The sequence below is a fragment of the Parasteatoda tepidariorum genome, chromosome 10, assembly GCF_982258835.1.
Source record: "Parasteatoda tepidariorum strain Cologne lab strain chromosome 10, Ptep-v5.0, whole genome shotgun sequence".
NCBI classification, from domain to species: domain Eukaryota; kingdom Metazoa; phylum Arthropoda; class Arachnida; order Araneae; family Theridiidae; genus Parasteatoda; species Parasteatoda tepidariorum.
In genome coordinates, this window is record NC_141764.1 from 89137327 (window position 1) to 89152830 (window position 15504).

Sequence of the window (15504 nt, forward strand, 5' to 3'; positions counted from 1 at the left end):
GGTATGTTTATTCAGAGTATGTTTTTGTTTCTGATTTCATAATTTAAAATATCATCTGCACTAATTAGTTAGAATATTTGAGGTTACCCTCTCGAACCATTTAAAGTGAGTCATTCGATTAAAAATTATTTAGTGAGGTCTGTTTTTTTTCTCTTTTGCATGCTCTACAACTAAAAACATAATAAATTATAACCACAAAAAAGTGATAAATCTTACTAGGTCTAATTTTAATACTGAGATTTTCTCTTATCAATGCAAATAAAGTAGTTGTAAAATGAACTTTCAAATCAGGAGTGCAAGGCATATTCATTCGGATGAGTTTCTAAAAAGAGATAAAAATGGTTTAGTATTTATGTACTTGTAATGTTACAAATTAATTCTTTTTCTATCATGTAAATTTTCTTTGATGAATAAAATATATTAGGAATGAGAAAATTACTATTATTATCACTACTTTTTTAATTGAAAAGGAATAACACTAAAAGCAAATAGTTTAAATTCCATAACATATGATAAACAAACATGTGATTGCTGAAAGAATAAATTATCTGAAATTTTTTTTAGTGACTGTTATTTTTATGTATGCATAAAAGAATACATATAGAAAAAAAATTGCATAGTCCTATAAAATTACATATTTTAAAAACTGTGAAATCCACAGCAATAACTAAAAAAAAATTAATTATAAAACAAAGTGCTTTGATTCTACAGTAAAAATTTAGAGAAATTGATAGTAATAATGAATATCATTATACAAGGGGAAAAAAGTATGTAATAATTGAGGGAGGGGATAGATTAAGAAATACAAGAACTCACTTTATATGCTAAACGATAAGGGCACTTATTTCCAAATCCAAGAGGAGGATCCATGTTGCGTAACATATCATACATTTCAGTGTAATGAATTTGGCCTCTAAAATTGTGATAAGTGTGTAAATAATTAAATTATTAAACGTAAATTCCTATGAAGATAATACTATAATACTATTAATATAATATAACATATATTTAATTGTAACTGATTTAGTATTTTTTGACAATATAGAAATGTCATAAAAAACTTCAGATGCTGCAAAAATAAATTAAAGAAAAGTATTTTATGTTTTAAATTTAAAGAATAAATTTTCACAAAAAAGTTTGCAAAAATATTTTTTACATTACATTACATATTAAATTTTTATATAGATACTTATTCATGCATCTCATAGATAAACAAATGATCACTAAGTTTTAAATAAATTGAGTGCAATTAATTTCTTTTCTTTCATTAAAAAGAAATCTGGATAATTGTTAAGAATAATTATAATAATTGTTGTTCAATTTCTTATTTACAGTGGAACACCAAGTTTCACGTTGTCCATTTCGTACATTACCTCGCATTTTACATCATTTTTTTCTGGTTAAAGAACATTGCATTAAAGAACTGCTTAGGTAATCTTTTCTTTTTCTTGATTTCTTTGACTTGCAAGAAGCTTTTAAAGTAAAAATAAATGTTTTGGTAGATCTGAATTTGATTTCTACAGCATTAGACAGAGTCGACTATAAGGCATTACAAATGGATTTAATAATGCACTCTTATAGGTATCCAACAGAAGCATTGGCTCTCCAGAATAAAATTGAGTAGCTGAAGATCTTCCGAAGTCGATGACGTGTATATCGACTGTAACACACATAATCATTACTTTTTAATTCCCTTGATATCTGATTCAATGTCTGCTGCCAGAGATAGCGATGAAAACAATGAAGACGAGTCAAAAATATCTAAAGATATGTCTACAACCAATCAAGAGCTTCAAAGCATAAAAACTATGAAATAATATTTATTTGCAAATGTAAATTAAAAACGAAATTTGCAAACAATAGTAAGTATTGAAGGGTATATTATTGAAATTATATCTAAAAACAAATAAAGATTACACATTATTTTCTAATAGTAATCTTGTAAGTGTCAAATTTTGAAAAATATGCTTAGATTATTATTGTCCTGATTTTACCTTCTTCCACTTCATGCGTTTTTTAAGACTAGTCCAACAGAAAATGCAAAGTCGTGGTTCCACTGTATTAATAATCATTAAATGTTTATTGTAACAAGTATGTATATTTATAACTGGTAAACAACTAAGAGGGGCTAACTGTTTCATAGTAATCAATTTTCACAAAGTTGTTAAACATACTTTACTGTTTGAATTTGAAAAATACTGAAACACAGCAGAGTTCTTAGTTATATTATATATTGTACTCAGTTATTCAGCCCTATCTGAATATGAAACTAAACAGATATAAAGAAATTAGTAATAGCTTTCTTGAAAGTTCTCAATTTTAACATATTTATGATTTTCCATAACTGGCGAAATTAATAGTGATCAAGTCAGGGTGTATAGCCAGATTTTTCAACAAAAAATAAGTACTACCTTTTAAGTACTTTTTAAGCACTCAAAAAATATTTTTAATCACTTTCCAAAAAAAAAGAGTCATAATTAGGATCTGTACAGCAATAAAAAATATTTTTTTTCTATTGTTAAAAGTTCTTTATTTTATAATCATAAAATCAATAAAATTCAAAAACATTTTCAAAAACTTTACATAATCATGATCAACAACTAGTTTCTGATAAATATTGCAGAGAAAATTGCGAAAATCATGAATTTTTTTTTGTAATTTATGACTACAATCGACATGCCAAAGAAAAAAATCTCTTTGTAAAAGGTAGAAAATTAAGCACTTTTTACAAACCCTGAATAAAAAAAGCACCTTTAAGGACTTTTAAAAAACGTAAATAAAAAATAAGCACCTTTAAGTACTTCTTAACAACGCTACGCATCACGCAAGTGCATCTTACACACTTGTCTTATATATCGTGATTTGCAAATTGTGCGAATGAAAATAGTAATGTTGGTTTGTAAACCCCTAGAATAGGATTAGTTTATGCTTAATTCATATATCAGGTAAAATTCAAGATTTGGGATTTGCTAATCATAGAACTACGTATTGCAAAGTAGCACTGAAAAGCAACCATTTAAAAGTATAATCCACGTGGATCCACTACTTGGATGCAATAACAAACATTTGAACTGTCATATCAAATTTTTTTTTGTGATACCCAATGGATGCTTATAGCAAGAGATATTTTACTCTTTCGCTTTAATATTGGTTATTGGACTAAACCTGCAAATTATACTTTGACACTTAGAAAACATATCTAATAAAGTGCCTTCAATTTATCCAACATTTTCTATTTTTGACACTCATCTGGTTATGTAAGTTTCAGAAAGTTGAGGTTATATTGTAAAGAGAATTAACAAAAACTGTAGAGAAAAAAAACTGAATACAGTACAGAACCCGTTATCCGGAACCCAGAAAACCGGAAAACCAAAAAACCGGAACGATATTCGATAAATTTTCTCGCCATTTTAAAAAAAAAATTTTTTTTCCTCATAAGATTTTACGATTTTTTTTCTTTTTTTAAAGATGTTTACCTTACCAACATTTTGGAAATAATCATTAGTGTATTACTTCATCATTTTTTTTACTTTTAAGATTATTTCCAATTTTTTTTTTTTTTTTTAGTTGTGTTTAACAATAAAAAAACGGCTTTTTGTAGCGATTCAGAAAACCGGAAAAATCAGTTATCCGGAATAGCGTTGGTCCCGACCGTTCCGGATAATCGGTTCCCTACGTATTACATTTCATTCATTATTTAAATTATGTTCTACACGTAAAAATAGTAAGTTGCTTACGATGCACCAGGATCATATTCTGCCCACATTCTGATGAATTCATCCAAATGATGAGCTCCAAGAATTGATGAATCACGAGTTAAATAATCAAAATTATCCATAATAACAGCTACAAAGAGATTTAACATCTGAAAATAAAAGCAAATATTTTAATTTTTGTCAAAACAATTAGTTTCAAAGCTTTTAACAGTGCTTTATATTTGATGGTTTGACAGTACCTGATAGCCCAATTTTCATGTTTTATTAACTTTCATTATTTTTACTTTAAATGATGCATTAGATAAAAAATTTTCTCAAAACTATTTTAAGTAATTTTAATCATAATTAAACAAAATAGCTTACTCATAATAATAATAATACACTATTCGATAAGTTATATTCATGATAATGATTTGATTTTATCACCATCGTTGAACAGCCGACCCAATTTTTGAGTTTACGACTACCAATGTTCAACTACTTAGCCTAGTTATTTTGAGCCCAAACCAGAAGACAAAGGAACTCTTGAATCAAGTATTGGGAGACATTTGTCTTCATAGTCTTTTTGATAGAACTAACCCACATTTGCATTACATGGACAGGAAAACCACAAAAACCACCCATGGCAAGGGGACTCTAACCCATGATCCATCTACCACTGAAGGTTTTTTCCCTCAGCAATGTGGTCAGTACAGGCAGGAATTCGTATTGGGCAGCCATCAGTGGGAATTGAGCCCTGGTAACTTCAATGTGGGGGGAATCGCTCTATTCTTTGAGTCACCTTCTATCCTTCTTGATAATGGTTGTGATATTCTAGTATACTCAATATTTAATGCAAGACTTAGGATTAATGATATATCGTGAATAGAAATTTTGTTACCATATTCAAAGAGCTTAAATTTTTCACCATGTATCGCCCAGCTTGACTAAATATCACTAATATAACAGTGATTTTATAATGAAAAATAAAAGGAAATCTTAAAATGAACAAATAATACATTACAATAGTTGATACAACTATTCAATCAGAGGCATAGCTAGGGTTTACAGTGTATGAGGACAAATTCAGTTTCTGAATTCCCTTACATTATGGTGTGAAACTTATAAGTATATGATATCATATCTATAAGATCATTTTAAAGTAGTCTCTTTTCGGGATTACTTTAAAATGATTATGTAAAACACACCACACTTAGCATTGGATTGTTAAATTTTACATGGAATAAAATTTAACAGCGTATGTTACTAATGTAGTTTCTATTCCACTTAGATGCTTTGATCACATTTACCGTGTTTCATTGAATGATAGCGGTTATTCTAAAGGCATTTTTCATTCAATATATTGCTAATGGGTTATAAATAATTTAAAAATAGAAAACCTTCGAGTAAAGCAAACTACAATGGCACAGATAGACATCCTGTTCAATTTGACAGTGAATCGGATAAAATTTGAAAAAGTTATGGTGCCCTTAATTTTCAAATTAAACTGGCGATAATAAAAAAAAGAGAAACAGTTTATTCTGGAATTTATGTTTCATAAATTTTGCACCTTCTAAGGCTATGCTGCCTTCTACCACTAGTGTCACATTTACACTTAATGTAAAGTGACAAATTAATATCTAATTTTACCTATGCTTTAATTTTTCTTTAAACGTTATTCCTTTTTTTTTTATTTTAGCAATCTTTTTAACTTTCTTGGTGACCTTTCTCATGGTCGTTGCGGTCATCGCACTTCCTGTGGGGAAAGTCAACCAACCCCTCTATTCACGCCTTTCTTTTTCCTCTTTTAATTTTAGGGGGGCTAACTAGCCAATCCCTTTACTTTAAATTTCAAACTCTCCGCCTCTTTAATTTTAATTGGTCGTAGTTTTTCTGGTCTACCCCAGTTAAGGAATTTTTAAGTCACTTTTTTTTGAAAACATTCTCTGTTGGTTTTTTCTTCTGGCTGGTTCCTTTTTTTTCCGAGATGCGGACTTCGGTCCGTATCGAGGGACTTCTTTTTATTTTTTTCTTAACCTTTATCTTAAATTAAATCCATATCCCTAATCAAATTCTGTAAATTTAAAATCAAGATTTTATACCTTTAATTTTCTTTACCATAAAAAAACCTTCTCGAATTGAAGCTTTCTTTCCATATTTATTTTAACCTTTAAATTACTCGTTCTTTTATAATTAACATTTATCTATAACGCCTTCTGTGTTTTAATTCTCCCGTCACCCATTTCAATAAAATGCCTTTCTTGTGTTGGTAGATGTGGTGAAAGATGTATGTTCTAAATAAAATGATATGTTAATAATTTAATCTTGTGCTGGAGAATTTATTTGCCTCTATTTTCATGATTTATCATGTCCTGTGTGTACAGGGTGAGTACCTTTCAATTATTGTTATGGGCATGCATGTATGTGAATTCATTAGTTTTTCTTATTGGAAACATCAGCTTACTGTATTAAATCATATATTGTTTGGATATAGTATGACTTTATCGTATTTACCATTAATCTTTAATTGTCTTAGTTTTCACCCTTATTCTAAATTTGGTGATACCAAATCATCCAATTTGTTCAAACCTCACACTTTGTGACCCTTTGGACCTATTGGGTTATTGTTATCCCACATTAGCATTGTACTACCACTTTCCTTAACGATCACATCCCCTTTAATTTAATTTAATTACCCTGTTATATATTTCGGCCTTAATTTGTTTATCACGACATTTCAATTATCTAACTTTTTTTTAATCATGACTATATCCAATTATTAGTACATTTACCAAATATTCCAATCTATTAATTACAATTACACAAATAACTTTACTTTACTTTATTACGCACCAAATACTTATTATTAAACTCTTACAAATGGTACCGTATATTTTTTTGTTGTGAGGTCCTAGGTTTTATTATGGTGTAATGAATTAAATGAAACAATACATTTGTTCTTATTTGAATTTTTCTCTATGTGTTTTGCTATTTGATTTGGTAGTGATAAAATTGATATATATATTTATAAGAATGTCATAAAATATTCTCAAATTGTTTATTGAACTATATCTAACTGTGTATCTAACATTTTAAATAGGCATATTAATATAATATTACAAAAGTGATTTATTTTGTATTTATATATATTTTAGCTCCTATCAACTGTAATGTATATTATTTAATAGTGCTAATTTTACAAAACAAGGTGCTCTGATTATAATTTTTTTACACAATCTAATAAGTTGTGTATTTTGTTCTATTATTCTACATGAAAAATATTTAATTTTGAGCTAAATTAATCAAAGTTTCCATATTGATGGACTGAGTCCCAATTTTTATAAATTTTATTGTATGCTGGTCATATAAAACTGAAGAGACGTCTTCAGTAAGTTTTCAAAATTGCTACTTTACCCATCATTTGGATCTTTTTTTGAAATAGTTCAAAGTTTTTTTTTTTCAACCTATTCTAATTGTTTTCCTATCTAAACGTAAATTTGTTTTTTTTTTTAAAAAAGAAAAAAAAAGAAAATAGAAATAATTATAAATAAAAATGCTTTACCATAATTGTATTTATACGTGATCTTATGTATATTAAGAATTAAATAATTTCCTGATTAGGTTATTTTGGTTCTACTATCCACTGGCTAAACTATTCTTTTGGTCAATTTTCTTTCTTACAAACAAACAAAAAAAAAAAAATTTTTTTTTCGCGTCTTTCCCAATTTTTATTATTTAAAGTTATCAATTTTTGTGAATTTATGTTTTGATATAAGATTTGGCAGGCTTATTTGATTGGTTTTGTTACCATTTCCCTAATGGTGTATCTGATAATTTTGTGTTTATTTGAATTATTACAAAAAAAAAAAAAAAAAAAAAATATTTGGGATAGTGAATTTCCTGAATCGTGTCTGGTAATACAGATGCCTCAAAAATTTATTTGGGATTACTTTATTAATATAATTGGGATAAAATATGTCCTGATTGCTCTGGGTAATACCTGAGCTCAACGATTTTTCGGGAATTATTTTTTTAAGAGGTTCTTCCTGATGTTTAATTTTGGTTAATACGATAGTATAAATGAAGTACATTGCGTCATTGCAAAGGCCCAGGTTCAAACCCTGGTCCACTGTTAATTAAGGTTTTGTTCATTAAGGAATTTTCTTCTTACTTTTTACTTTTTTTGCTGGTAAATTAAGCCAGAATTTTTTTTGAATTCTCCCTGGTCAAAATAGAACCAGAAGTTAATTTTTATTTTTATTTTCCTGATCAAAAATGAATCAGAAGGTTATTCCTGGTCAAAGAAACCAGATGATAAATTATGATTTCCTGGTTAAAAAAAACCAGATGCTATAAAAAAAAAATAATAATGATTCAAGTGAATTATTAAATAAATTAAATTGTGTTGATGCTCTATGGGAAAAATCATCTGCGTAACTTGTTGATTCCTGGTTAAATAATTTGAATATATACATTAATATTTAATAAGGTAAATGACTTTTATAATTTACCTTCATTTATTTTAGAATAAATAATAATTAAGTACCTTTTGAGGTAAAACAACTATTTTTTTGCTTTGTTTAAGAACATTCCTTCATTTGTTAAGTGTATTTTAAAAAAATTTTTTTTAATTATATGAATATTTTCTTTCGTAAAACAATTTTGTTTGTTACCATCATATTTTTTTTAAAATTGTTATAATAGTACGTTATTTACAAAATCTTTTAATTAACGATGCTTTAATTATTTAATGACTATTTGTATAAATGAGTAAATATACAAAAGAGGTCACATGTTGGACTATTAAAAAAAAAAAATAATAATAATAATAATTATACAAGATTCTTTGTATACATTTTCCTAACCAATTAATATACAAATTGTGTAAACTAAATCCTTAAATGCATCATTAAATTTATATAATAATAATAATTTCAAATTTAATAAATTAATGTCACTACCAATCATTTTTTTAACTGTGTTTATCGTGAATTTTGCGAATTCTTTGTAAATGTGATTGCTATGAATAATATTTAATGTACTTAACCATACACTCTGTCTCTTAAACAATTTAGTTAATCTACTTTCAAATCAATTTCTTATCTTCAATTTTATGTTGTACAGAATTTAAGGTACTTGATATTTCATAATTTTTTTTGTTGGTTTGATCACAATCAATATTTTTATATTTTGCATAAATTGCAATAATTTAATGAATGTATTTTTATAATTTATCACTTTATCGCAATTACTGATCTTGATACAATGGTTTTCTTATTAAGCATATTTGTGTGAAAATGGACAATTTCCTATTTTATTCCTCATCATTCCATGCTCTGAGAATTTCAAGAAGAAGAATCTCCCCTCTAATGAATAACTTTTGAACCCTCATTTTCAACTACCGTTTTTGTCTCATGGATGTATGTTCTAGGACGTGGTCTCTTATCTAAGGTCATGGGGTGAAGGCGAAAGCGCTGTCCAGTTGAAATCGCACACAGCATGAATTTTACTAATTACTTTCTCTGGAGTGCTTAGACAGATTTTTATGGCCTCTTCCACGACAGGATGTTGTAAAACCCCTGGTCGATTCCTGTTTCATCAATTTCGTTAATTGGGGAAAACACCTGCTGAAGGGGAACCCTTCCCCACAATGTCCAAGGTTGAAGGGAGAGTCCTGTGACGAAATGACGAGATGGAAATGACGAGATAAGATTGTGCTTTTTGTGGAGCCAACTGCACCCGGGAATGACCATCAGAACCCTGTGTGTCACCTTCAATAAAACAGTGTCAAGAAAATCCCCCTCCCCCCAACTTCCTCAACAAAAAAAAAGGGAAAGATATTTCTCTTATCTTCATTTTCAAGCTGAGATTTTTTTTGAAAAGATAGACTTATCAATCACACAATAAACTTTGAGACTTTAATGTACAATACTTGTTATTCTCAACTTGCAATTTAATTAATTGCGATCATTTTTTATCAGTAAATGAGATGCTTCTTAGATAAGATGTTCTTTATATTATATGTTAAACCTTATATTCATGAATATGAGAATAATTCTTAATTTATTTTACTCATTTTAAGCACTTAGTTTTGTGTCAGCAATTTGAATATTATATTGCTAATTAATGAACAATTTTTCTCTTCAATCCTTTTATCACAATATCTTATAAATTTTTATTTTTTTTAGAGTGTATGGTTAACTTAATTCTGTTTAGCGTATTTTTGGTTCACATATTTTATGTTCAATGAATTCAATGTATGATTATCTCAAACATAGTGCGTTCTAAACGACGTTTCCAATCAAAATTTCATAATTATGTTGATATTACTAATCGACAAATTGTTTATTTATTGCAAAATGCAATCGATTTTTACTTTTGATTCCAATTTAATGTTATTATTCCTTTTATGTCATATTAATTGACAATGATTAGTAATTGTATTTACATATTTTTTGTTTTATTTGGCCTTATTCGTTTTTTCTTCCTCGCTTTAGTTGCGTCACAATATGTTTGAGATCCATGTATTAATTTTTTTTAAACTTTTACTGATGTTTCCAATTTGTTGCCCTTAACAATATTTGCTCACCATATAATCATTTGTTCTTAGTGTTGATTTGAATTGTTTTTTTTGGATGCTTAAATGAACTATTACTGCTGTTTTTGTGTTTTTTCGTTCCAGTGTCGTCAAAGAGTTATGTTAACATATCAGATTTTTGCCTGTAACAATGGTTATGTAGCTAAGTACAGAAATTCAGAGCTGTGTACAGAAATGGGTGACTCTTTTTTCCAATTTTATCTTTTTCTACTTTTACTTTTTATGCTAAGTTTTGAATTTTATGTTATGGTATCTATTTTTATAAAAAAAAAATTTTTAATTTTTCGTTATTTTGAATTTTAGGCAAATTTTTGTTTCAAACTTTTTGGAACATTTTTTTTGTATTGAGGAAAATTCTTATATTTTGATTTTTTTAATTAATATTTGTTTAAAATTAAAATTTTCTTACGACTTCGAAAATTTTATAAAAATTTCCGGTCTGTCCGGGTATTGTCACATTTACACTTAATGTAAAGTGACAAATTAATATCTAATTTTACCTATGCTTTAATTTTTCTTTAAACGTTATTCCTTTTTTTTTTATTTTAGCAATCTTTTTAACTTTCTTGGTGACCTTTCTCATGGTCGTTGCGGTCATCGCACTTCCTGTGGGGAAAGTCAACCAACCCCTCTATTCACGCCTTTCTTTTTCCTCTTTTAATTTTAGGGGGGCTAACTAGCCAATCCCTTTACTTTAAATTTCAAACTCTCCGCCTCTTTAATTTTAATTGGTCGTAGTTTTTCTGGTCTACCCCAGTTAAGGAATTTTTAAGTCACTTTTTTTTGAAAACATTCTCTGTTGGTTTTTTCTTCTGGCTGGTTCCTTTTTTTTCCGAGATGCGGACTTCGGTCCGTATCGAGGGACTTCTTTTTATTTTTTTCTTAACCTTTATCTTAAATTAAATCCATATCCCTAATCAAATTCTGTAAATTTAAAATCAAGATTTTATACCTTTAATTTTCTTTACCATAAAAAAACCTTCTCGAATTGAAGCTTTCTTTCCATATTTATTTTAACCTTTAAATTACTCGTTCTTTTATAATTAACATTTATCTATAACGCCTTCTGTGTTTTAATTCTCCCGTCACCCATTTCAATAAAATGCCTTTCTTGTGTTGGTAGATGTGGTGAAAGATGTATGTTCTAAATAAAATGATATGTTAATAATTTAATCTTGTGCTGGAGAATTTATTTGCCTCTATTTTCATGATTTATCATGTCCTGTGTGTACAGGGTGAGTACCTTTCAATTATTGTTATGGGCATGCATGTATGTGAATTCATTAGTTTTTCTTATTGGAAACATCAGCTTACTGTATTAAATCATATATTGTTTGGATATAGTATGACTTTATCGTATTTACCATTAATCTTTAATTGTCTTAGTTTTCACCCTTATTCTAAATTTGGTGATACCAAATCATCCAATTTGTTCAAACCTCACACTTTGTGACCCTTTGGACCTATTGGGTTATTGTTATCCCACATTAGCATTGTACTACCACTTTCCTTAACGATCACATCCCCTTTAATTTAATTTAATTACCCTGTTATATATTTCGGCCTTAATTTGTTTATCACGACATTTCAATTATCTAACTTTTTTTTAATCATGACTATATCCAATTATTAGTACATTTACCAAATATTCCAATCTATTAATTACAATTACACAAATAACTTTACTTTACTTTATTACGCACCAAATACTTATTATTAAACTCTTACAACTAGTTTTAATGCTACAGTGGAGCAATATCTTCAATGTACAATAAAATACAGAAAAATTAGCGATGATAAACATTACAGAGATGATGGTATGAAGTAAATAAAACATAAAATTAGATAAGCCCATAAAAAAAGTGGAAATCAAAAGACACAAAATACATCAGATTAAAAAAAAGGAAACTATAGTTGGAAAAAACAGAATTAAGCATTAGATTAAACTTTAAAATTATATCTTTAGAACTATATCATATAAATTATATTCTTAAAGTCATTACTTTATAGTTAAAAAAAAGGCGTGTTTATAACTGGGGTAAGCACGTAAGAAGATTTCCATATAGTTACTAAGAAAAATAGTTTCATGGAATAAAGGCATATATTACAAAATTTACTAGTTAAGATGTATTTTTCTGATGTTTGCAATTCTTCCCAAAGATCTAACACTGCAGAAAAGCAGAATTTTAGTGATTTTATACTTACTAAAAAAGAACAGAAGAAGATGAAGCTCACAAAGTATGCATACGCTAAGTTGCTTCCACACTCCGACTTTTCAGCTCGAGGATCACAGTCCGATCCCTTAATACACGAAAGCATTATCTCTTGCCATGATTCACCCGTGGCACATCTGTATCAAATTTATCATTAATTAGAAAGAGTTTTAAACACATTTTAAATCTGAGTGTAGATATGGTTTGCATGTGCAGCTTAGAGCACCTATAATAGGTATTTTTTTAAACGGATATGGTTGAAAAACAATGTTATATTATGTTTTCTTTAAAAAAAAAAAAAAATCAAGGTTTCACCATATCTGCACTCAGTCAAAAATTTCATGCAATAAAAATCAACATGCTGGTCAAGCAAATGTAAATTGCATGCACTAATAAAAATTGTACAAGTGCAACATGCTTATTAAGCATTAAAAATGAATGGGTCAGCGCTAGCCAATTAAGAATCAAAACAAATATTTAGAGATAAAACCATACATTAAAGTTTGAATTTTAAATGCAGGAAACCTTTTACATTAATATGAAGAAAAAAAAATTGCATTATTTAGTAAATGTGTTTTAGATTGGGACAATTTCAATGGAATTTATAAATAATGGTGCACATGCTCACAGCATGAATAGTTTATTTATGCTCAAAGGAAAGTGTTTTAAACAAAGAGAGTCAAGCTTTCTTTACATCAAAATAATAGCTAGCAATACTTTCAGTTGTATGAAATCTTTTATTGAAATCTAAGGATAAGTAATCAGTAATTAATTAAAATGAATCTATGAAATTATACTTATGCAACAAATTTTACTTATTATTATGGTACTAATAAAATATATTATTTAAAAGAAAAAATGAATTGAGTGAAAAGGAAGAAATGAAAATTTTTATTCAAAAAAAGAAATAAAATTTCTAATTGTAAATAATTTGCATTGAACACAGTGCATTTAAATTAGGTATGCATGAAATTTTTTAAGTGTACTATTATTTACATAATTATTATTTTATATAGAATTCACGCTAAGACAATGGTCAGCTTTGAATAATTTCATTCTAACAAAAAATATCATGTTAAACAACTTACGAAAAAAGATAAGAATATTTTTATGAAAAGATATTGATTTTTAATATAAACAATAAATAGAAAATTTACCCAAAAGAAAGTCTATAACATTTACCTAAGTGTAACTTTGAATAGGACTAAATGCAACTAAGGAACAATGAGAAAACCTAATTAAACAAAGGGAATATCAAAGATTTATTTTGAAGACTGACAACAGATTTTCTATTTTTCCAGAATGAGTGATTGCTAGTCAGATTGAGGAAAATATTACTAAGATCAAGATGTACTTTCATTAATGCTCATGAAAAAAGAAGTGAGTTTTAATAAAATTAACTGTTTTAATGCTTTTTGCATTTGAAAATGAAGAAAAATATCAATATTTTCAAAAGCAAATACCAAGAAAAATGGTGTATCATATAATTGGTACTTTGTTTAATAGTACAAATGAGGACGGGGAAATATTTTAATAATAATAACTAACAGAAATTTCATTGTAATATATCGTCATGTTATGTAATATATATCATTTTTGTATCATTTAAGGAAATGTATGTAGATGTAAATAGATTCTGTGTGCTCTTTAACATTCAGCAGGTTGAGCAGGTTTCAAATTGCTTAACTTTCAAGTTGCAAACTATTGATCAGTTGCTTTTCGAACAATTCAGTTCAGTTTCCCCAAGAAATCATTATTTTCTATTTGGTAAATATTTTTTATAGATATTTAAGGTATTTTTGAATCAAAATTGACTCAGATTAAAACTGTTACAAATAATAATATTCCAGATTCTTATTTTCAGAAAATTAATGTCCTTTCCCCATGGCATTAATTAGATTCTCAATTTCCCAATGCATACTTCATTTAAATTTTTATTTTAATGTTACATAATATTTTCCCACACAAAATAATTATTAAACGTTTGCTATAATAAAATTAATACAGGATATCATAGATATTTAAATCTCTTATTTTTATAAGAGAGAAAGATAAAAAATCTCCACTCACAATTAAAAATTACATTTTTTAACTCTTTAAATATGGCAACAATTTTAATAACTTAGAGTGCACTCCATAGGTTTTGTGTTATAGAATTTTCCCATTAACAGTGTTCTAAAATATGAAGATTTGTATTATTCAACCTGCAATATCTCTTTAAAAGTTTAAGTTTAAATATAATTCTTTATGTTAACATCTTACACAGTTTTTATGTATTAAAATGCTAGCTAGTAAAATATAAGTTAAACAAAAGTTGATAAATTTTTTTTTCTATATTCCCCCTAACCCCCCCCCCCAAAAAAAAGTTAAGTAATTTCATATAATCTAAAAATTAACCAACAAAGAATATAAGAGAGCTTTTAAACTCAGTACTTACAGTTTCAATTTTGTACATTATCATTTATTTCAATCCCACTATTAATATAAGTTTATAAAAATACTGAATAATTACAAAACCGAAGAAATTAACAAATTGTAGTATAAGAAAAAAATTACATTTCATTTAAATAAGATCTACATTAATTTTTAATAGTTTTTTTTAAAATAAAAACTCATGATTTATTAATGATAATAAATTAAAATATTCTACCCTGTTCTTCAAACCATCATTATTATAATTTAATAAAATGTTCTCATAAGATAAAAAATTATATTTTCTAAATTTTTCATTAATGATTTCATAAAACAAAACAAAAACAATTTAAAAATTAGTTTTAAAAATGTGCAATTCCTGTTGGCTTAACATGTTTAAAAAATAAATTAAAGACAATGTGTTAAAAATCTATTTAAAATGGTATATTAAACCTATATTTACAATAATATAATTTTATAATATATAGATAATAGCTAATATGAAAATATGATGAATGGTATTAACAATGCAAAAAAAAAAAAAAAAAAAAAAAAGAAATAATTACAAATTGGAAATTGGTAATAA

General features: G+C 27.1%; 1 protein-coding gene across 1 annotated transcript in view; it reads right to left on the bottom strand.

The window, feature by feature from the left end:
* LOC107438207 (voltage-dependent calcium channel type A subunit alpha-1) overlaps nucleotides 1-15504 on the bottom strand; it is a 668849-nt gene that overhangs the window by 23788 nt on the left and 629557 nt on the right. The window contains exons 38-41 of the mRNA XM_087153325.1: nucleotides 12499-12643; nucleotides 3738-3865; nucleotides 817-913; nucleotides 217-322 (exon numbers count right to left, since the gene is read on the bottom strand). Coding sequence (XP_087009451.1) covers nucleotides 217-322; nucleotides 817-913; nucleotides 3738-3865; nucleotides 12499-12643 — 476 coding nt within the window. The remainder of the gene's footprint in view (nucleotides 1-216; nucleotides 323-816; nucleotides 914-3737; nucleotides 3866-12498; nucleotides 12644-15504) is intronic.